This window comes from Pseudorasbora parva, chromosome 17, assembly GCF_024679245.1.
Source record: "Pseudorasbora parva isolate DD20220531a chromosome 17, ASM2467924v1, whole genome shotgun sequence".
Taxonomy (NCBI): Eukaryota; Metazoa; Chordata; class Actinopteri; order Cypriniformes; family Gobionidae; genus Pseudorasbora; species Pseudorasbora parva.
In genome coordinates this window covers 28291269-28314437 of record NC_090188.1, presented here as the reverse complement: position 1 = coordinate 28314437, position 23169 = coordinate 28291269, and the positions used below count along the sequence as shown (strand labels likewise).

At 38.3% G+C, this 23169-nt stretch overlaps 1 protein-coding gene across 2 annotated transcripts in view; it reads left to right on the top strand.

Annotated features, from left to right (window-relative positions):
- syne2b (spectrin repeat containing, nuclear envelope 2b) overlaps window positions 1-23169 on the top strand; it is a 131305-nt gene that overhangs the window by 62546 nt on the left and 45590 nt on the right. For both annotated transcript variants that reach the window (XM_067422571.1, XM_067422570.1), the window contains 23 exons: window positions 617-790; window positions 1515-1571; window positions 1803-1901; window positions 3624-4043; window positions 5848-6036; window positions 9092-9256; window positions 9494-9613; window positions 11176-11279; window positions 11374-11515; window positions 11620-11733; window positions 11910-12047; window positions 12640-12840; window positions 13280-13381; window positions 14716-14835; window positions 17233-17433; window positions 17962-18135; window positions 18309-18440; window positions 18549-18766; window positions 18991-19120; window positions 20050-20547; window positions 21056-21205; window positions 22728-22904; window positions 22984-23139. In XM_067422571.1, the coding sequence (XP_067278672.1) occupies window positions 617-790; window positions 1515-1571; window positions 1803-1901; window positions 3624-4043; window positions 5848-6036; window positions 9092-9256; window positions 9494-9613; window positions 11176-11279; window positions 11374-11515; window positions 11620-11733; window positions 11910-12047; window positions 12640-12840; window positions 13280-13381; window positions 14716-14835; window positions 17233-17433; window positions 17962-18135; window positions 18309-18440; window positions 18549-18766; window positions 18991-19120; window positions 20050-20547; window positions 21056-21205; window positions 22728-22904; window positions 22984-23139 (3981 nt within the window). The remainder of the gene's footprint in view (window positions 1-616; window positions 791-1514; window positions 1572-1802; window positions 1902-3623; window positions 4044-5847; window positions 6037-9091; window positions 9257-9493; window positions 9614-11175; window positions 11280-11373; window positions 11516-11619; window positions 11734-11909; window positions 12048-12639; window positions 12841-13279; window positions 13382-14715; window positions 14836-17232; window positions 17434-17961; window positions 18136-18308; window positions 18441-18548; window positions 18767-18990; window positions 19121-20049; window positions 20548-21055; window positions 21206-22727; window positions 22905-22983; window positions 23140-23169) is intronic.

Below are 23169 nucleotides of genomic sequence, written 5' to 3'. Positions count from 1 at the left end.
GGTGTAACACTCAAAATAATTATTTTAGTTCTAATTATTTATTTTTTTAATTATGTTGGGATTCTCCTTTCAATTTAATGTTATTTTCCAAATCTTTAAATACAGACATAAGCTCTCAGGTTAAAATTTACCTGACAATATTTCAAATAAAAAATAAAGCTCAGACCTTGTGTGTGCTTTTGGAGGGGACAGCATCTGTCCATAATCGTTCATATTCTTAAACAAGTAATAAAATGCAGTGAAGTAGCATTTCTGATTCAGTCAATTGCAAGAGCTTGAGTTCTAATGGCTTTAGGTACTTGAAGTTATTAACCAAAAATGATTTTCACCCCCACATTAACAATTTCTTGATACATTTTTCCATATTTCACTGTTCATACTTTGCTCTGGTTTAGCAGTTAATTAAATATTGTATACTTTACATCTGTAAACCCTGAGTTAATGTTCTTATTTGAATATTTGTTAGGGTTAATAACATCAAGTGCAGCACATGACCTGTTATAATAACTGTCTATCTGCGAAATCATCTTCATCACCTCAGTTATTGTGTCTGTGTGGTTGCATGATTTTTGTGGCTGCTGCTGTGCATGTGTGTGTGTCTGATGTGATGGGACAGCAGGAGTCTGAGGACGAGGAAGAGCTCTTTGAGGATGTAGGAGATGGGGAAGAAGATGCTTCTGATGAAGACAAAGAAGAATGTGAAGTTCATAAAGAAAATGAGGATGACGAGGCAAGACAAAGATCGCCCACCTCTCTGAATTCTGAGGCTTACTTCTGCGTGACTATGGAGGTAATGCAGAGGAATCAGAGACTTCAACACGTCCTAGTATTTCCTTTGCTTTCTTCTGCCATGTTTTCCCATCCCATCAACACCAGTTGAATTAACTCTGTGCTTCCCCGTTATTTCATCGTCTAAAACTTTTTGACTACATTCTCACCCTTGTTATCTTCACCAAGTCCTTGTTTCTTCCACTTCCAGATTCTTCTTTATTGCTTTTCAGTTTAGTTTTTCTCTTGAGTTTAGTTCATTTGAAGTTCAATACAAAGATTATTTTGATTTTCTTTTTCTGAGCAGTGCCGTTTCAGCACTACTTGATCGAATGATGATGCGCATGTTATTCCTCGTCCTCTAGGGGGCAGTATGATTTCACCGTTCTCTTTGAGTCTGTATCTTTCAGATGCTTCCTGTACTTGAGAATCACAAGTGCTGTGATCGCCATTTGCGCATGATGAATCATTGTAACTTTTTATCTACATTTTTTTTTTACATCAATTGCAAAATATAAAGTCAGAATTATGAGGAAAAAAAACGTGGTCTTTTTCCCCTCAGAATTGAACTCGCAAGTCTGACTTTATAACTCGCAATTGCAACAAGCTTAATTCCATACAGCATATTGTGCTACTTTACTGTACTTTATTTAGAAATCTCTTCAGTTTGAGACCAGACTTAATCTGTATTTGGCTTGGGTAACTAATTGTGTGGTTGACATCAATGAATGTGCTTTTTTGTGCAGGATGATGTTTCTTCTACAGAACAGATTTTGGAGCAAGGAGAAGCAACAGACACTGAGGTAACGCTAGACTCCTCTCCAGTATGACCGTTCTCAATTTGATCGCATTAATGCAAGTGTATAATATATTCAGGGGCAATAATATTTAAAATCATTGCCTTAAAATCAATTTTTTGTTCTTTAACATGTAAGAAAGACAAGTGGCCTCTCTCGAAAACGTTTTAACATTCTGTAGTATTTTGGAAAGTACAGACTGTGACCAGATCTAACCTCTTTTCCCTGGATTTGCAGGTAGAAGTAGATACATCTGTAGCCTTGGGAACAGGTGTGTCGGAAGCTTTATCTGAAGCGGACGCCACAGTGGAAAGCCAGTCTCTCCCTGCGGACATGGTAACCAATACCTCCTCTGTTACAGAGATCTCCACATCCCCTTCCAGAGGCCAGCAGAGGTGTTTGGTCTCCTAGTTGTAGTTCTCTCCTTACAGAACTTTCATGTCTTAATTCCATCTCTCGAACCCCTAGATGTAGATATTTCTAGAGCTAGAATAATTTTTTCAGTGCATTTACATGGCAGATGTGTAAAAATAAGGAATTCTGAGGAAAGACTCTCTTCAAATAGTTCAGATCGGAGTTTAAAATGAAGCTAAATGGTTTTATATGAATTCAACAGTGTATTAAAGGGCTTAAAGCAACTTCCTGGGGAATTTGTGATTTTCTCCCAGATGTTTATGATTTCGTATTATTCTGTCAGGACATTCTTATACCAAAGAGCATTTTGAACTTTTGTCTTTTTACATAATATCAATGTTTACATGTCACACTGTGTCTTGCACTGGACGCATGGTGTGGCACAATAAAACTGGATTTCATTGTAATTAACTATACTATAAAGGAGCTGTCACATTTATCGTTGCTCAATGAAAATTTGCAGGCAAAAGAAATGCCCTAAAATACCATGAATGAAATACGGAGAAAATGAGAAAATATCCAAAATTATTGAAACAACTGGAAGTAACTGTTTTCCATAGAGGCTTTTCGTGAATGTGTTTGCAATATTGAATTGTAGTGTTCTGTTTGAGTAGGCACTAACAGAATAAGGGCCTCGTCCATTGTTGGTTTTGCTCGCCCACATAGAAGTCCCTGCAAAACCAAAAGGTTTGCTGTTGGTTGGTGCTGCAAATTGTGAATGTTCACCAAATCTGAGCCCAATGTGAAATTTCTTCACCACCAGAAGTCCATCATGCAGTATTCTTCATTGCGCTGATGCTAATTTAAATTTTGCCCACAAAATTTTGCAGATTAATGGTAAATATGACAGAGCCTTAACACTTCATAACCAATATTTTTGATACGCTGCAGTTACTTCAGCCAGTTTCCATCAGATACAACATTTTATTTACAAATATCATTATACAATACACGGTCAAAAATTTGGACACACCTACTTTTCATTGCCTTTTTATTATTACTATTTTCCATATTTAATTTTTTAAGCTGGGAGAATCTGTGTATTTCTTCACTGCATGGTATCGTGTCCTTTATTTTTAACTAATAAATACAATGCTATGAGGCCAAAAAGATCCTAAAATCTTTTATATGGCATGTTGATGGTGTTTTTTTTTTTTTTTTTTTTATAGCAGTGTGGGTTTTTTTGTGCATTTTTTCCCTTCCAAATGTAAGATAAGACGGTTACTGTGAAAAGATTGTTGAACAGATTTTGTTTTGTGGCGTGAAACAAGTGTATGTGAACATTTAAAATTAGCTAGCCAATGACTGCTCACTCTGCACAGTGTTGTCTAAGTGCATGTGTATTAAGAATAATTTATTGTCTTTCATGAACGATTGTTGTTTACATGACACATTCTCTAAAATTCAGATTTTTCCTGCTCAATAATATTAGAAGAATTAGCAGTAATGTTATTTATGTTTAGTATTTTTTTCTTTTTGTGCCATGTAAAAGCACTGACGCTTACCTGTGCATGTTCTCCTGATCTCTCCCTCTCGTACTTCCTGTGTGGTCACTGTCATGCTCCTTTCAAGTCTACAAAAAAAGAATAAATTCCAACAAAAAATTCACACTTGCTCGTCTCTCTCTTTCTCTGTCTGTGTCAGGAGCAGGGTGCATGGAGGGGGGAACAGACGCCACACACCAGTGACACACACATACTCATGACCCTCCCAAAAAACACACACAAACATCCAGAGTCACAAGCCCCTCCTGCAGAAACAGAAGACATGTTGACCTCACCTAATGTCATAACCTCTGGTGAAGGGGTTGGCAGGGCCTTAGAAAAACGTGTAGTAGTCTCAGAAATGCATTCCACACCCAGTCAACAGACCCATTTAGATGAGATCCCCTATGTGCATCACAGCCTAGGCTCCGTAAATACACCATCAGCCAAACCACCAGAGCACTGTACACACACTCTGTCAAATGCAGACAATAGTTCAGACAGCAGAAGCACACACACACCGATCACAGTCAAACCCTACCTGGAGAAGACAGAGCCATTGGCTGCAAGCACATCTTTGGTAAGCACAGATGCTGATAGGGAATCTCACCCCACTGACTCAAATTTTACACACACCTTGTGTTCATCAACTCACTCACCTCCTGACTTCAAACGGTGTGTGCTGCATTTATCTGCACATCTCTCTTTGCTTACCCAAAGGAGAAATATTTATTTTTTCTTATAACTAATATAGCTAATTCAGTGCTATTCTTGCAGTCTGAAATGTCAAGGAATGGATTCAGTAACAGGAATTCGCATTTTGCCACTGGATGATTCCTTAAAATAATACTTTATTAATCATTTATGGATGATTATTAATAATTAACACCTCAACACATTTGAGTTATATTTAGTAGTATTGTTAATACTGTATATAAACCATACATTGTACAGAAAGTCAGGAATCCACCCTTATGCATAAAATATTTCAAATGAAAGGAGTTATATCACATATGTTTCCACTATGATCCACGTTTTTTTTATCAAGAAGTCATCATTTAGTTTCTTTATGATCGTTCGAACGATCTCTCTTTGCCCCTAAAAATTAAAAAGGTAATTTTTTTTTTGTTGCTGTGCCTTTAAAACATCTATGTAAATGTCCTATTTGCATATGAAATTAGCAAAAGTAAAAAAAATAAACAAAAAAAATGTCATTATTCGTTTTAGGAAATCTACTTCCTCAAAAGCTTACCATTTCTAAAAAAATTTTTTTTTTTTTTTTTAAAGTTTAGTGTTTAGTCTGTCCTCAAAAAGTTGTGTAATTACAAAATGAAAATTACAACATGACTTCCTTGCAGCTTAGTTTAAATAAAACTTTTGGTGGAATGAGATAATTTTTTGTTCTAAAAGTATGTTTTTGTAGAACAAAAAGAAAGAAAAGAGTATACAAATATAAGACACTGAGGAAGACAAGTTTCCCCCAATATTTTAGATTCAGTCCACCAATATATGTTTTTCAGTTTTTGATTCTTAAAGTTATACATTAGGTTCGGTCTAATCCTGAATATGTGGATACATTTCTGATATATGGAAGAAAATTCAAAATGTTAAACAAGGTGTTCTGTGACATCTGAGAAGGACAAAAGCAGGTTGTTGGGGGGTTTTTTTTAGTTAGAAAGAAATACTAGTGCAATAGAATAAAGGATGAAAAATAATTTTGGCCAGTTCAGTCAGTGTGAGGCTAAAGTGTAGTTCCTCCTTTATAGGCTATGTGTGTGAGTGTGTTCTCTGTCACACAAGCTGCCCTCGAAAGTGACGACATTCCAGGAAGTAGTGGTAGCCACAGGTGGGTGGAGTAAACCAGGGACAGAGTCAGACAGAGAGATAGAGAGAGAGAAGCCACAAGACAAATGACCGGTATGAAAGCTGAGACAGTTCATTGAGAGGAAGGCTGCACCAGGGAGGCAGAGAAACACAAACAAAGGGGTTAGACGGAAACTGAGAGAGAAAGAAAGCAGAGTGTGTGAGAGTGTGAAAGTTTGTGTTTGTGTCAGTGGTCACACCCAGTGTGTGACAGTTTGTGCTGCTGCTGCTGTGAACTCACAGGTGTGCTGTATCTCTATCTCTCTCTCTCTCTCTCTCTCTCTCTCTCTCTCTCTCTCTCTCTCTCTCTCTCTCTCTCTCTCTCTCTCTCTCTCTCTCTCTCTCTCTCTCTCTCTCTCTCTCTCTCTCTCTCTCTCTCTCTCTCTCTCTCTCTCTCTCTCTCAGTACACCTGTCTTTACTTTTACTTGTCTGTCTCTATTATCCTTCCCCTGCCTTGAGATACTCTTTTCTGCCTTTATGTTCATCTGGCTCTGAGCTGCTGTTGTGTATGATTGCCCAGGCCGCAGGTGAAGCCGGGGACGCAGGTGGATGGTTGTCCGGTGACGAGGTGCTCCATGCCTGCCGTGAGAGGGCCGAGCAGCTGGAGGTGTGTCTGGAGAGAGCACAGGTCAGCCTGGAGGGGTCGAGACAGCAAGCACAGGACGCAGCCATGCAGCACAGCATTGAGCAACAACTTCACACCTGCCAGGTAATCTTACACACAGTAATATATTATATATAGGTCGTTTTTTGTGTTATTTGACTTCTGTAGTATTAATCATTTTAGAAATAATTGATCTTCTAACGGTTCTTTTAACCCTAATTGTTGGAGCGTGTAGCTTTTCATTTGTTAAACAACCATGGAAGACATCATGGCCATATTTTAGGATGACAATGTCAAGATTCACCAGGCTTAAATTGTGAAATAATGGTTGGGAGGGAGCATGAAGAATCCAGACTTGAAATTCATTGAAAGTCCTTGGGATGTGCTGGAGGAGACTTTACAGAGTCCTCAACCCTTGCATTGTCAATTGATACTCCTCTTGATGGAAATAAACGTTATGTTGTCATGACATTGTCATCCTGTTGCCAAACATGTAACATGCTAGAAACATTATAATCACTGCAATAATCATCCAATCATAGACTCTTCAGCATTTGCCTATTTCAATCCAAACAGTGACTTTTTTTTTGGCCGGGCAGTGTGTGTGCACATAACACACACAGACACACACAAGTGAAGGGTACTGAATATCTTGCTCAACCACTTTAAAGTGACGTCAATTTTCTAAAAATACTGAATAAATGGTGCACAACGTATCCTGTTGCCTTCATTCATTGTTGTATCCTAAGTCAATTTGCATGCTCAAAGTCGAGCATGACCACACCTAGTTTTAAAGCAAATCTCATCAGTAATATCAGCTCTAACTCCATTAATGAAACACATGACCACATCCAAACAGCACAATGAGACTAAACTTTCAATGACAACAAATCAGAAGAGCACAAACATTGATAGTCCTTTTGGGCTTTACGCCACTGAAAAAGATCCGACAGGCTTAATTATTTAACTTAAACTGGAAATGTATGAGGAACTTGTAGAAAAATATATTGCATCAGCGCTTGACCGAGTCAGATTTATCGCCCGCTATCTCTCCTCAAAAAACTTGAATCTGATTAAAATTGAGCACTCAATAACTGAAATATCTGCACAGAGAGTTTCCTTAAGAAAAGAGAAGTCGAAATGCTTGGTGCATTGACACATTCATGCATCTGAAGTAAACAGCACACAAACATGCTGATGCAGGTCATGCCACATGTGTATAACACATGTGTTTAAAAGAGAATAAAATAGGTTGAGAGCTAAAGAAAGAAAGGTAAAAAAAGAAGCAGGCATTGATATGCCTTCACTCCACCCCAAAGGTAAATAACAGACTTACATTATTTGGTTCATTGAGCCATGTAGTACTCCCCGCTTACTGACTTGATGTACATTTCCATTTCCATTGCTTATAAACACACAGATATCAGCAGATAACTGCAGTAATTCAGCGCTGAGATAAAAGCAAAAGTAACTATCAGCAAATAAGACAATAAAACAAAAGAAATATTTTGTTACTATAGTTATTGAAGACATCTAATATAATATATTATAATCCAATCTACTCCTGATTGTAAAAAAAAAAAAAAGTAACCAAAAAATAAATTTTGATCCTTGATCAATCTATAATCATAAATCCAGTGACTCAGTTTTTTAATGGATATCATGGGATCTGGGCTTTGATCACGGTCATCAGCTAACACTTTGATCTCTGAGTAAAGGAGTTCACAGCTGTAAAACACTGCAGTAAAAGATAAAAAATGAAAGAGTAAGTCACAAAGAAAACTAGAAAGACTTGACTATATAGGAGAGGAATTTAATAAATATTAAAGTTTGGGAAAAATTAACAGACAGAAACTTTAGAAGAAGATAATTTGATACTGTCAGATTTGTCTGTAAATGTAATGCATATAGCAGGTCCAGAACCAACTTTACATACAAATATATTAAAATGTTCAATGTATGATCTCATCTCTGAGAAATTCCTCTCCTGCTAAGTCAGCATTTCACAATGCGTGTGTGTGTGCGCGCGTGCGTGTGTGTGTGTGTGTGTGCACACTAATTTGACCTACATTATGAGGACACAAAGACCTAATATTGTGGTGTGTATTCAGGTTTCAGGCCACTCCCTTACATTATGAGGACATGCTGGTGTCCTTGTAATTTAAAACGCAAAATAAACATAGGGCTACTAAATTATTTTTATTAAAAATGGACATGCAGAATGTTTTGTGTGGTGGGTAGGGATATGGGGATAGAAGATACGGTTTGTACAGTATAAAACCATTACACCTATGGAGTGTCCCCCAGTAAACCACATATACCCACATGTATTAGATTTATTCTGTATATTTAGAACATTGACATCAATTTAAAGTGGTTGAGCCAAATATGCAGTACCCTTCTCCTGTGTGTGCGTACGTCCGTGCATGTAACCTGACTCCTTCATCAAAGATTCAAAGATTCAGCTGAGCTCCAGCAAACTGACCTGGTAAAATGTTATAACTACAAAATATGATGATTCATATACATGAATCAATCAGCCTGTAGGTAATTTGGACACATTTGGTTCTAGTGAAGAAGGTGTTAAAAGAATAGTTCCCCCCAAAATTAAAATTCTGCCATCATTTACTCACCTCATGTGGTTTTAACCTATATTCCAGAGAACAAATAAAGTCATACAGAATTGGAACAATGTGAGTAACGATATGATATGAATTTATAAACTGTCCCTTTAAATTATAAGGAACCATCAAATTGTCATCAAGGAATCGTCACCAAATTGTGCTGGAAATCACAAATTGTTCACTCTATGGCACTCAGCGTTTGCTGCAGGATGTACAGGTGGACAAACACTGATCAGTCCCAAACTGAAGTTTGTGTATTGAATTATTAATGAGACTTTTGTTCATATTTGTTTTTCTGAGACTCAGTATTGTGTAAAACGGAGCATTAAGCACCTGTCACCAGCCTCGCAGCCTCGCAGCCCCAGTAACCCGCTCATTTTTTTGAGGAGGACTGATCTTTAGTGTTTATTACTTTTAATTTATGGTGTTTTCTCTATTTTGAACCTCAACAGGTGTTTCTTATTGTAACTTGTTGGTGTTGTCACTATGAGTTGTGTTAGAGTGTGTGTTGATTTCTAATAATGATAATATTCTAGACAATTCTGGTGGAGATTGAGCAGAGGATCTCCAGTCTTCCTGCATGTGGACTGAAAGAACAGGAGCAACATGAGGCTGAATCGCTCAACACCAAACTCCAGCTGCTGAAGAACCGACTGGTGACTGTGCAGTTACAGCTGCAAGACAGACAGAGTGAAGATCAGGTACACACACATACACCAATACACCCAGAATTGTTTTGTTTTTTTAAGATTGGGACAGTGTAATCCAGGTGCTGTGAGGAACTTAATGAAAGATTACATGTGGTCATTAGCCTGGTAACTGCAGCTGATGCTGAGGTATTCAATCCAGAAGTGTTGCTAGCGAGAGAGAGATCTGAACTGTGAAAACAGGGCTGTCTGGGGTGTTGGTTACATTTCTGTCTCTATTTCTCTCTGTAGGTGCGTGTTGAGAGTCAGCGCCCCCTGCAGGCCAGGTTGACTCGCAGCAGTAGTGTGCAAGAGATGTTGAGTTCCTCCAGAACGAAACTGTTCAGACAGAGCAGCCTTCAACAACAAAGGGTAAAACACACATTCATGCACACACTTTCAAATATTAGTCTTTAGTATAATATTATTTATTATTTTTTAATATATTAATTTTTTCAAACCAAATTCCAAATATTTTCACCGACCCTACCACTACCCAAATTTTATTTTCAGCAGTATATTACCAGTTTATGTACTCACTTAAAGGATTATTAGGAACACCTGTTCAATTTCTCATTAATGCAATTATCTAGTCAACCAATCAGATGGCAGTTGCTTTAATGCATTTAGGGGTGTGGTCCTGGTCAAGACAATCTCCTGAACTCCAAACTGAACATCAGAATGGGAAAGAAAGGTGCTTTAAGCAATTTTGACTGTGGCATGGTTGTTGGTGCCAGACGGGCCGGTCTGAGTATTTCACAATCTGCTCAGTTACTGGGATTTTCAAGCACAACCATTTCTAGGGTTTACAAAGAATGGTCTGAAAAGGGAAAAACATCCAGTATACGGCAGTCCTGTGGGCGAAAATGCCTTGTTGATGCTAGAGGTCAGAGGAGAATGGGCCGACTGAATCAAACTGATAGAAGAGCAACTTTGATTGAAATAACCACTCGTTACAACCGAGGTATGCAGCAAAGCATTTGTGAAGCCACAACACGCACAACCTTGAGGAGGATGGGCTACAACAGCAAAAGACCCGCCTGGGTTCCACTCATCTCCACTACAAATAGGAAAAAGAGGCTACAATTTGCACAAGCTCAACAAAATTTGACAGTTGAAGACTGGAAAAATGTTGCCTGGTCTGATGAGTCTCGATTTCTGTTGAGACATTTAGGCGTAAACAGAATGAGAACATGGATCCATCATCACTTGTTACCACTGTGCGCTGGTGGTGTAATGGTGTGGGGGATGTTTTCTTGGCACACTTTAGGCCCCTTAGTGCCAATTGGGCATTGTTTAAATGCCACGGCCTAGCTGAGCATTGTTTCTGACCATGTCCATCCCTTTATGACCACCATGTATGATGTACCCATCCTCTGATGGCTACTTTCATCAGGATAATGCACCATATCACAAAGCTTGAATCATTTCAAATTGGTTTCTTGAACATGACAATGAGTTCACTCTACTATAATGGCCCCCACAATTACCAGATTTCAACCCAATAGAGCATCTTTGGGATGTGGTGGAACGGGAGCTTCATGCCCTGAATGTGCATCCCACAAATCTCCATCAACTGCAAGATGTTATCCTATCAATATGGGCCAACATTTCTAAAGAATGCTTTCAGCACCTTGTTGAATCAATGCCACATAGAATTAAGGCAGTTCTGAAAGTGAAGGGGGGTCAAACACAGTATTAGTATGGTGTTCATAATAATCCTTTAGGTGAGTGTATATGTAGGTATTTCATTTGTAATAAAAGCTGGATATTATAAAGCTACAATATGACTCCATGGAAGCTATAAATCCATGCACTTCTGTAGGAAAGACAGCTTACCTATTAATGCATATAAGACTATGACATATCATATCAGTCCATTGTGATCATGGAGAGCCAAGCTCTCTCACTGTTTTTCCCCCTCTCCTTTTCAGGAATTGGAGCATGGTTTGAATGAACAAAGGGGTCTAACTAAAGCTATTGCAGTTCAGTGCAGCAGAGCCCGAACGCACAACCAGAGCACAGACGAATATACAGGGTATCTAAATACACATACTTTATTTGTAGCCTATGTTATTTGTACAAATATATGGCAACTTTGTGACCATATGATGGTCTCCGATTGTTTGCAGGCCTTCGGCAGCAAAAGAGAATGAAGAGAAGAGACAGGAAGCAGAGTTAGCTGTCCACAGGAAGTGGACACACCTCTGCAGCAGACTGACCAAGACAGCAGAGACCGAACAAGATGGAGATAAAGATCAGGATCCTTCTGAGGTCTAAACTAAATATGAATAATTCCGTTTTAAATTCATTTTAAGTTATTTTAATCAGAAAACCTTAATATTTATGCTATCTTATTTATTTGTGTGTGTGAACAGATCATTGCTCCATCTGTGTGTTTGTGGAGCAGAGCTGGTGTTTCTCTCTGTCTGCAGGAGATTCAATCCAACATCTCACAACTTAAAGAATTGCAAAACTCAGCTGTTACGCAGGTGTCAATAACAAACACATATCCTATCACATACCATACAGACTTACTGTTTATAACACTTGAAACTGATACCATGATACACAGTCTCTCTTCAAGATTAGAGTACACACTTAGTCAAGACAGTCCAGCCCAGAGATAACAGAATTATAAGTGATCTGTGTCTGTGTTTGTGTGCAGGACCATCAGTGTCTGGATGAAGGTCTGTTTGAAGTGTTGAGTGGGGTGAATCTCACTCTCAGCTCTCTCACACACACTCTCATGTTTCAGCCAGCAGCCTCACACACTGACAGACTAAACCAGCTGCAGCAGCTCCAGGTATCCATCCATCCATCCATTCACCCATCCATCCATCAATCCACTCATCCATCCATTCACCCATCCATCCATCCATCCATCCATCCATCCATCCATCCATCCATCCATCCATCCATCCATCCATCCATCCATCCATCCATCCATCCATCCATCCATCCATTCACCCATCCATCCATCCATCCATCCATTCACCCATCCATTCACGCATCCATTCACCCATCCATTCACCCATCCATCCATCCATCCATCCATCCATTCAACCATCCATTCACGCATCTATTCACCCATCCATTCACGCATCCATTCACCTATCCATCCATCCATCCATCCATCCACCTATCCATCCATTCAGCCATCCATTCACGCATCTATTCACCCATCCATCCATCCATCCATCCATCCATCCATCCATCCATCCATCCATCCATCCATCCATCCATCCATCCATCTATCTATCTATCTATCTATCTATCTATCTATCTATCTATCTATCTATCTATCTATCTATCTATCTATCTATCTATCTATCTATCTGTTTATTCATATATCCATTAATTTATCCATTACTCACTATTTCTTCTCTGATTCTTAGAGTTTGTCTGCAGAGCTGACCTCCTTAGGTGCCATATTGACCTCCCAGGGGTCAGATGTCATAAAGTTGTTAGGTTCGAGTTCAGAGGTATCCTCCACTTGTTTTGACCTGCTGATGCAGCATGTATGTGACATTCAAAAGACTCTGGCCGAAAAACAGGAGCAGCTACAGGAGCAAATAAAACACTCGACTCAGCTGCAGGTCAGATTTCTGTCTGCTTCTTTCTATTTATCACCAACACAAACTGATGAGATGAATGTGCAGCAGGCATTTGAAAATCCTCCTGCATATTAAGTTACTAGACTACACTAAATAGATTAGAAAATTGATGCTTACTAGGTTTACAGTGTTATGTGTCAGCAGTTCCATTTTAGCAGGTTTTTGCACACCAAACCCTCAGTTGTCTCACCCTCATAACTGTCACGAATACTCACTTGTTTGTTATGGAGAGGGGGAAAAACACTAAAACTTCTTAATCATAATGTCAAACATATTGGTCTCAGTTTAATCCCACATTTCTGTCTCTGCATTTAAGATGAGATAGAAGGAAGTATTTTAAATCTACTCTTATTACAATTGTTGACCTTTTTTGTCCAGTGTGACTTAAATGTAATATTTTCTTGTGTGTCAAACCCTGCAGAAGAGAGTGAAAGACCTGCATGACTCAATACTAACTAACACATCAATCCTTCTCCCTACAATTAATGGAGAAACCCATCATGACCTTCACACACAGCTGCAGGTAAGCACACACGCCTGTGAATAACACTGCCTTGACACCTGGGGATGGGGATGTGAAGATTTCTTAAACATTACTAATAACATGCGCTGACTTTCTGAATGAGATGAACTATAAATCCTTCTCAAATGTCTGTCTATCATTCTACAACATACACTATATTGCAAAAAGTTTTGGGACACCTGCTTTTACATGAACGTTAACTTTAATGACATCCCATTCTTAATCGGTAGAGTTTAATATGGAGTTGGCCCACCCTTTGCTGCTATAACAGCTTCAACTCTTTTGGGAAGGCTTTCCACAAGGTTTAGGAGTGTGTTTATGGGATTTTTTGGACCATTCTTCTAGAAGCGCATTTGTGAGGTCAGGCACTGATGTTGGACAAGAAGGCCTGACTCACAGTCTCCGCTCTAATTCATCCCAAAGGTGTTTTATCGGGTTGAGGTCAAGACTCTGTACAGACCAGCCAAGTTCCTCCACACCAAACTTGCTCATTCATGTCTTTATGGACCTTGCTTTGTAAACTGGTACGCAGTCATGTTGTAACAGGAAGGAGCCAACCCCACACCATAACCCCCTCCCCCAACCAAACTTTACACTTGACACAATGCAGTCAGGCAGGTACCGTTCTCCTGGCAATGACATGTCTCCACTGCTTTAGATTTCAGTGGCGGCATGCTTTACACCACTACATCCGTCACTTTGCATCGCATGTGATGTAACTCTTAGATGCAGCTGCTCAGAACACTTTCTACACACTGTTCGTGAGCTAATCTGAAGGCCACACCACTCTGTTCACTGTGCTCCTCAGCATGCGCTGACCCCACTCTGGGATTTTACATGACCTACCACTTTGTGGCTGAGTTGCTGTTGTTCCTAATTGCTTCCACTTTGTTATAATACCACTATAAGTTTGACCGTAGAATATTTAGTATTGAAGCAATTGACTAATGGACTTTTTTTGAATTGCAAAGGTGGCAACCTATCACGTTACTTCGCTTGAATTCACTGAGCTCCTGAAAGTGACCTATTCTTTCACAAATGTTTGTAGGAACAGTCTGCATGCCTAGGTGCTTAATTTTATACAGCTGAGGCCATGAAAGTAATTGGAACAATCAATGATTTGGAGGGGTGTCCTAATACTTTTGGCAATATCGTGTATGTTCAGGACAAAACAGACATACTTTAGTTTTCTTATTAGTTCTGATCCACTGATTAGACAAGGATCATTCCAGGAGTGCAGTAGAACATCGATGTTCTTTATATTAAGTTCTTCATATTAATGTGCTTAAAGTCTGAGATTTTGACCTTTGCTGTACCTGTGTTTCCATGTAAAGGCTGTCACTGGGCAGAAAAAGAAAGTGGAGCAGAGCGAGAGAGAGCTGGCAGAAGTCAGAGATGAGACAGAAAATCAAGATCAGCCCTCATCCCTCACACAGCAGATCAACACACTAGAGGTCTGGATGTAACAAATAATAACAAACAACAAATAATGTCAATGTTATGTACAGTTAATACTGTATGTGTTGTTTTAAAGGGATCCCCTGGTGTTGAGACTTGTATGGCTTAATGTAACATAAATGATGTCTCTTACTGAATTATGTAGTAGAAAACCCATGAAAGATCTACGTTATTTTAAAAATCGATTTTATATTTGGACCATGGGCGGCGCCATTTTGTTTGCGTTCTAGGTTGATGACGTAGAGTGGTTGAACTCCTCAATCAGCTGGCATTACCCGTAGCTATTTTTACCACAACGCAACTCGAAAATTGTTTCAGAGTTAAACAAAACCAATGAATTCCTTTGTAATTATACTTAAAACACACTCAAACATACATGTGCACACAAACTCACCTACACAAGTCACAAACAGATCGGCGGGCGCGCACACGACAGGCTCTGTTTCAATCGAGATGTTGGGCTGCTCAGTCTCCACGACAGGGGCTGAATCTGAAATCGACCCTATACCCTTAAATAGGGCATTATTTGAAGGGACGGACATTTGTAGTGTTGTCCGACACCATAGTGGACATGTTCGAGTGCAGTCATTCAGTCTCGGCGCGAACACACACACACACACACACACACCCCAACAGATCGGCGCGAACACACACACACCCCAACAGATCGGCGCGAACACACACACACACACACACGCACGCACTGCGTGCGCGCATACATAACCCTCAATCTATTCCCTGTGTTGATATCCTAGATAGACTGTTGATAGTAGATTAACTGTAATGCCTATGTGACCAGCAGAGGGAAATATCTAGGTAGGACGATGGGATAAAGTAACGTGAGGAAGAGAGGCAGGATGTTTTGGTGATGATGCATGCGATTGAGACAGAGCAGTCTGTCGCTGACCTAGGTGTGTGCGCGCCCGCCGATCTGTTTGTGACTTGTGTAGGTGAGTTTGTGTGCACATGTATGTTTGAGTGTGTTTTAAGTACAATTACAAAGCAATTCATTTGTTTTGTTTAACTCTGAAACAATTTTCGAGTTGCGTTGTGGTAAAAAATAGCAACGGGTAACGCCAGCTGATTGAGGAGTTCAACCACTCTACGTCATCAACCTAGAACGCAAACAAAATGGCGCCGCCCATGGTCCAAATATAAAATCGATTTTTAAAATAACGTAGATCTTTCATGGGTTTTCTACCACATAATTCAGTAAGAGACATCATTTATGTTATATTAAGCCATACAAGTCTCAACACCATGGGATCCCTTTAAATACATTTCAGTTTTCTCTATGAATTACAAAATGTAAAATGTGTTTATTTATTAGTAATTAATTAATGAATTAGTTATTAACATCTTGCAATGCAAACACTATATAATATACTTTCAGAAACATTTACTGATATTAACAATCAATTTGCTATAGCAGGTGGCATATATTTGTATTTTTTAATATAAATAATAAAATAATAATAATATGTTAGCACTTAAAGCCTTTTATATATAATGGATTATAAAGGTTTTCATAATGAAAATTATAATGGATAATATATCTTTTCATAAATAATTGTAACCGTTAACGTAATATGTTTATATTTATATTTATAGGTATATAGTTATATTTATAGTTATATTTGCCGATTACTTGTTACATCAGCAGTTGGTTTTTTGTCATGTGTTTTAATGCATTATACTTTCTATAAGTGTAACATAAATATTATTATGTATTTTAACTGTGGTTACAATTATTTAATGATACAATACAATGCATTATAATTTGAAATACAAGGCATTATTCATGCAGTAAAATTACTTTTATAATGCATTAAATATAAAGGCTTTGAGTAAAGTGTTAATAACGATACTTTTAACCAGGAAGGATACATTAAATTGATCAAAAGTTACATTTAAAATGTTAGAAATTATTCCGGCAACACATTAGAGAACACATAATTCACTATTAACTATGAGTTTTCCCTCAATAAAATCCTAATTACTGCTTATTGCTGGTAGGTAAGTTTGTTGTTGTAGTGATTATGTTAAGGTTGTTAAGATACTGTATATTGTTATGCAAAATAAGGCATTAATATATGATTTTCAAGTACTAATAAACAACTAATATGCTAGTAGTATGCATGCTAATAAGCAACTACTTAATAGTTCATATGTGTTCCTTATAATAAAGTGTTAACAAGATTTCCATTTCAAATAAATGCTGTTCTTTTGTACTTTTTATGCATCAAAGAATCCTGAAAAAAAGTACTGGTATCACAGTTTCCACTAAAATATTAAGCAGCACAACTGTTTTACACATGGGTAACAATAAGAAATGTTACTTAAGCAACAACACAACATAACACAACATAACATAACATACACCCTCTCTTTAGGCGGTATTGGACAGTGTTTGGAGTGATCTAGAGCAGCGCTGTGGAGCTGTTCAGTGGAGTCTCGATCAACAGCAGATGATCGAAAAAATACTGAAGGGTCTGCAGATGCGCTTGAATCTTGGGAGAGAGAAAATCACCTGCACCTCTCAGTTGGAGTTCAGGAATACATCACAACTCCAGACACACCTCAGCACACACACGGTAAACATATCACACACATACAAACACTCTAGCTAAATACAGTAACACTGAATAACACTGATTTATCTCTTCATCACTGCACCTTTCAGTGGGTGGGATATATTAGGCAACAAGTAAATATTTTGTCCTCAAAGTTGATGTGTTAGAAGCAGGAAAAAAAGTGGTCCAAGGAAGAAACAGTGGTCAACCACAGACAGGGTCAGCGGCCAAGGCTCATTGATGCACATGGGGAGTGAAGGCCGGCCCGTGTGGTCCGATCAAAAAGACGAGCTACTGTTGCTAAAATTGCTCAAAGAAGTTAATAAAACTAGGGTTCTAGTGCCTGTAGTGCTTTCGAGTCCATGCCAAGACAGATCAGGGCAGATAAGGGGGACCAATTAACACAATATTAGGAAGGACACTCTAACAAGGAGGCTCAAGGCCGCAACCCCTAGCAACCTTCTTACACATGCACACTACATAGCACCATTACAATTTTAGCAGGGCATGCAACCTCTCATTCATCTCTATAACTTTGTAAATCTACAGGTGTTTTTTCATTCTCTGGCTGCCCACCTGCGGACACTGCAGCAACTAAGTGTGCGGATCCCAGACAGCGCCTTCTCTGGCTGGGAGACTGAAGTGTCTGAGGTGGAACGTCAAGTGTCCAGTGTCCTGCAGCAGGCTCAGGCTGTCGGCACAGTACTACACTCTGCGCTACAGGTACGAGATTGAGGGAATCAAGAAATCATCAGCTGCATCAAACAAGAAGAAACAAATATGCTTGATTAGAAGATGAATAAATGCACTGATAGATTGAATGACCAATAGCAGCTTTTAATATATTTTTTAAGCTAATATACACTTCCCTTAATAAGGACTTTGATGTATTTCAGGTTTGCACTCATTGGGATGAAAATCAGTCCTGGTTAGAAACCCTGCTGCAGAGGCTAGAGACTCAACTTCCCATGACTTCTCTGTGGGACCACACTGAAGGGCAGCTTAGCGAGAATATTTCTGTGTATCAAGTAATGGTTTAAACTTATATTTAGTAAATTAACCTACATATATACCTTTAAAATAGAATACAGGTATATTTTGAGTTATCCCTGAATTCTTCTTGGTGTTTGTGATAGAGTGTGTTGGCAGTTCTGGAGCAGAACAAAGCTCGTATCAGTCTGGTTCTGGATGAGGGCCGTAGACAGCAGGAGCAGATTTCTTGTAGTGAAGTGGGTGTTCCTGTACACATATTGAGTGTGTCTACAGTAAGGCTGGAACAGCGATTGGCTGCACTTAAGAGGAGGGTGGAGCAAGGACTAGACTCCACCCACCATCTCAAGAAGCTTTGGAACAGGTATAAATAAATGATGTGGGTAAATTTAAGTTTGACTATAGACAAAACTTCTTGCCATTTATTAATGCAGTATGCATCATTTTCTGTACAGTCTTTTAAAATCACAACATTTTGAGTCATATGTACTCACTTAAATTATGTTTAATAAGGGAGATATGGAAAAGGACACAGAGGATAAATAAAAAATCGGCCTATTTTATATTACCACTGTATATTTTGTCTAGGTACCGTGGCGATTTTGAGGCTTTGAATGAGTGGAAAGAACAAGCCAGAGAACGCCTGCATACATGGAGTGATCTCAAGAACACAGCGGTTCAGGAAGCGGACACCCTCTGCCAGTTTCATCACTTCATAGTAAGTCAACTACTGATTCTGATCATTAATTTTTTATTTCTATTGTTTTGAACAATAAGCTGATGAAAAACTTGATGCCCATTTACAGGATTTTCAGAATGGTTAGTTCACCCAAAAATAAAAATTCTCTCATCATTTACTCATCCTCATGTCGTTTCAAACCCGTAACACTTTCATTAATCTCAAAAAAATATTATTTTTAATGAAATCTGAGATTTCTTTCTGTCCCTAGATGTTAGACAGTCCAACAACTACCATTTTGTTACTTCAAAAAGTTCATAAAGAGATCGTAAAACAGGTTGGATTGAGCTTCTGTTTATGAATTTTTATATGAATAAAATCCTAAATTCAATCTTTTTATCATATAAAGTGCTTGTGTCATCAAAAAATTTGGACAAAACTGCTCAATTCATATGGATTAGATTTACACTCTCTTTATGAACATTATTAAGCAAGTGGTTATTGCGTAGACTGTCAATGGAGGGACTAAAATCTCTCAGATTTCATCAAAATGTCTTACGGGTTTTGAATGACATGAGGCTGAGTAAATAATGATAATATTTAAATTTTGGGGGGAACTAACCCTTTAAATCTTTATTTAAATTTGATCAACTGGTTCACTTGCACAAACATTGGATTCAGTGTTATTTTGGTATTATGTATATACTTTTGTATATTTATTAATATTTTGAATAAAGTTTTTTGTTTTCATTTTCATATAATTTCATTACAATTTCATTTCATTAATTGAAATATAAAAAAATCAATTCATTAAGTAAAAAAATATTGTTTTAGTAATGTTTAGTAATGTAACTACAGCTTTTTTATTGCAGTTGTTTTTTTAATGAATTAATGAATACAAAATTGTTAATGTTAACCTTTTGTTTTAGTTAACGTTGACAACAGTGGTTGTGATGTTTTTGACACAGGAGTTCATTAAGGAGCAAGAGGTGAAATCTGCTCTAAAGGCATCAGTGATCAGCTCTGGATCTTTGATCCTGTTGCTCTGGGAAAGAGAACATATTAAAACACAGAAGATCAGCAGAAGCTCTAGTGCTCCAAGAACATCCACTCCCTCTGGAAATACAACAATATCTGAAAACATAGAGCCAAGTGAAACTAGCAATCTCACTTCTATCAATTCTGAAGACTCTGATGTCGTCTCTCCTTCAGAAACCAATGTTTCTTCTCTTCAAAACATCTCCTCAGAAGAAACTCTTTCATCAACAGAGAGATCAGATGCAAACATCACAAATGAAAGTATTATCTTGGAGGAACCGATGTCATCTGCACTTGATTTGTCTGTAAAACAAGAGATGCTTCTGTCCCCGGTTCTTCTGACTCTGCAGTCCCAGCTGTCTCAGGTGGAGCAAGACTGGGTGGAGATACAGGCACAAATACCTTCCATCCAACAGAGACTGCACCAGGTACATTTTATTCTGTACTTCCATTTGTCTGAAATTATAACATGTGCTGCATCATTACTAACTGTTCCCTGGATGGCTGGAAAGAAATACCATTCGGTTTCATGTTCTTCATTTTGGAGTATTGCCTCTCTGAAGGAGAACATCAGGTATAAAAGTTTTTATGCAGCCATGATTTCCTCTATCACTCAGCATCTGATGAAATCTGTGATGAATAGAGTCTCTGTCCTTTTTTCATCCATTAGGAGGCTCTCTTTCTTGTTCTCATAGCCTTTTTCTTCTTTGATCACAAGTGTCACCGCTCACCTGTTTTCTTCCTTCTCTATTCTCTCCACTTCTGTCTCTCTCTCTCTCTCTCTCTCTCTCTCTCTCTCTCTCTCTCTCTCTCTCTCTCTCTCTCTCTCTCTCTCTCTCTCTCTCTCTCTCTCTCTCTCTCTCTCTCTCTCTCTCTCTCTCTCTCTCTCTCTCTCTCTCTCTCTCTCTCTCTCTCTTTCCTCTCTTTCTCTCTCAGAGTGTGGTGGAGAGCCTGTGTCCTGAAGGACTGCTGGCTGATGTGTGTGGCTGGATTGCAGGTGCTGAGAGCAAGCTACAGGAGGCTGAACGAGAGTGTCACAGCACCTGTACCGCCGCAGAGCTCACACACCTGCTCAGAATATATCAGGTACTTTGTTCTCTTTTTATCTATCAATGAATAACACTTCAGTAATGAATAAATAAAATAGATGATCTTGGGTTTGGATTTCATTTGATCCTAAATTAAAGGAACACTCCACCGTTTTTAAAAATAGGGCTTATTCAACTTCTTTCCTACATTTAGATATGTGGGCAAATGCATTTTTGTCTCAGTGCATGCATTGTTTTAGTTTGGCAAAGTCACCACTAGCTTAGCTTAGCATAATGAATGAAAAAAAAAAACAGAGATTAAGACTAGGCGATTTCCTAGGCAGATACTGACTTGGGACTATATTATGGGGAAGCACAGGCAAAGCACTATTACTTGGGTGCAGAGATATCACGCAAAACATTGCGATCCCTCAACCGCTGGAGGATGTGAGGATGAGAGCCGTGATAGCCCATTATATAGTCAATATTTGCCTAGGAAATCGCCTAGTTTGAGGGTGCGTCTCAATCAGCTCCCTAGTTCAGTAGTCAGGGCACTAATCAGGGAGTCAGCCCATTGACTTAGGTCCTGATCAGTGCCCTGACTACTGAACTAGGGAGCTGATTGAGACGCACGCTTTATCTGCATCACTATCTGTACTCGTTGTCAATACACAGGCCACAAGAAGTAATTCGTTTTTTATTTTTTTATTTATCACTTTTACTAAGGACAGGCTAGCTGGTAACATGGCAACCATTCATTATGCTAATCTAAGCTAGCGGCGACCCTGCCAAACTAAAACAATGGATGCACTGAGACAAAAATGCATTTGCTCACATATCTAAATGTTGGAAAGATGTAGAATAAGCCTTATTTCTAAAAACGGTGGAGTGTTCCTTTAAATAATAATGAAAGATAACAGATATTATTTTAAGGGTAACAAATTGAAAATAAATGACCAGCAAATATAAGTGAAATAAATAAATGATAAAAGTAACTAAAATCAGTAATTGATTATAGTAAAATAAAGTACAAAATATATAATATTATAGTAATTAATTTTCTGTAATATAGTAATTATTTATGGTTTATTGTGGCATGACAAAACATAGATTTGCCTTTCCAAAGTGTTTGCAATATGACAGAGATAATGAGTTATATAAAGAAAGATAACAAATTAGTGAAATTAAATAAAATTAAATGATTCAAATTTAAATTAAAGGAATCCTGAGTACATAACACAAAGAAATACATTATGAAAATAACAAAAGAAAATAATTATGAACGTTGAATCAACTCTCTTTTTCATTCTCTCTTTTTTAATTTACTTATCTCTGTGAAATGAAAAAGTGTAAATTAAGTACAAAGTAAAACCTAGAAAGTAACATTCAGCGAATAAATTATGGAGGGTTACCATTAAACAAGAGTAATTAACTTTTTCTCTCTCTTTATTTCACTCTTCCCTTTCTGAACACATTTTCACAGTATTTTTTATATACCAGTACTGATGGTGATATAGTTTTAACTTTCAACAAAAATTTCAGTAATTATTTTTGGTCTTTCTTATTTTCTCTCTGTCCAGGGGATGAAGAGAGAGATGGCATGTCAGCAGATGTCTGTTGACTTTCTTAATCAGTGTGAGCTGAAGCAGGTCGGTTTTGACTCTCACATTAGCAGGTACAAACACACTGCGTTTGCTGAAAGCCTGGGACACGTTAGTATGCGCTGGCTTAATCTACAGGCTCACCTGAACATACAGGTGACTTTATTAAGTTTATTAGTATAAAGTATACAGGTAACCAACGAAGACTAACATAGATTTTAATGTGTTTTAACAGATTCGACGTGTTGAAGAACAGGTGAGGATAAGTGCTGAGCGAGATAATAAACTACACCTCCTGCAGCGCTGGGTCAGAGGTCAAAAACAATGGATGCGATTGGCAGAAAGACCCATCAGTCGTTCATATGCTGAGAGGAGCCTGAAGGAATGTGAAGTGAGCCGCTAATATTTTCTGGTTGACGGT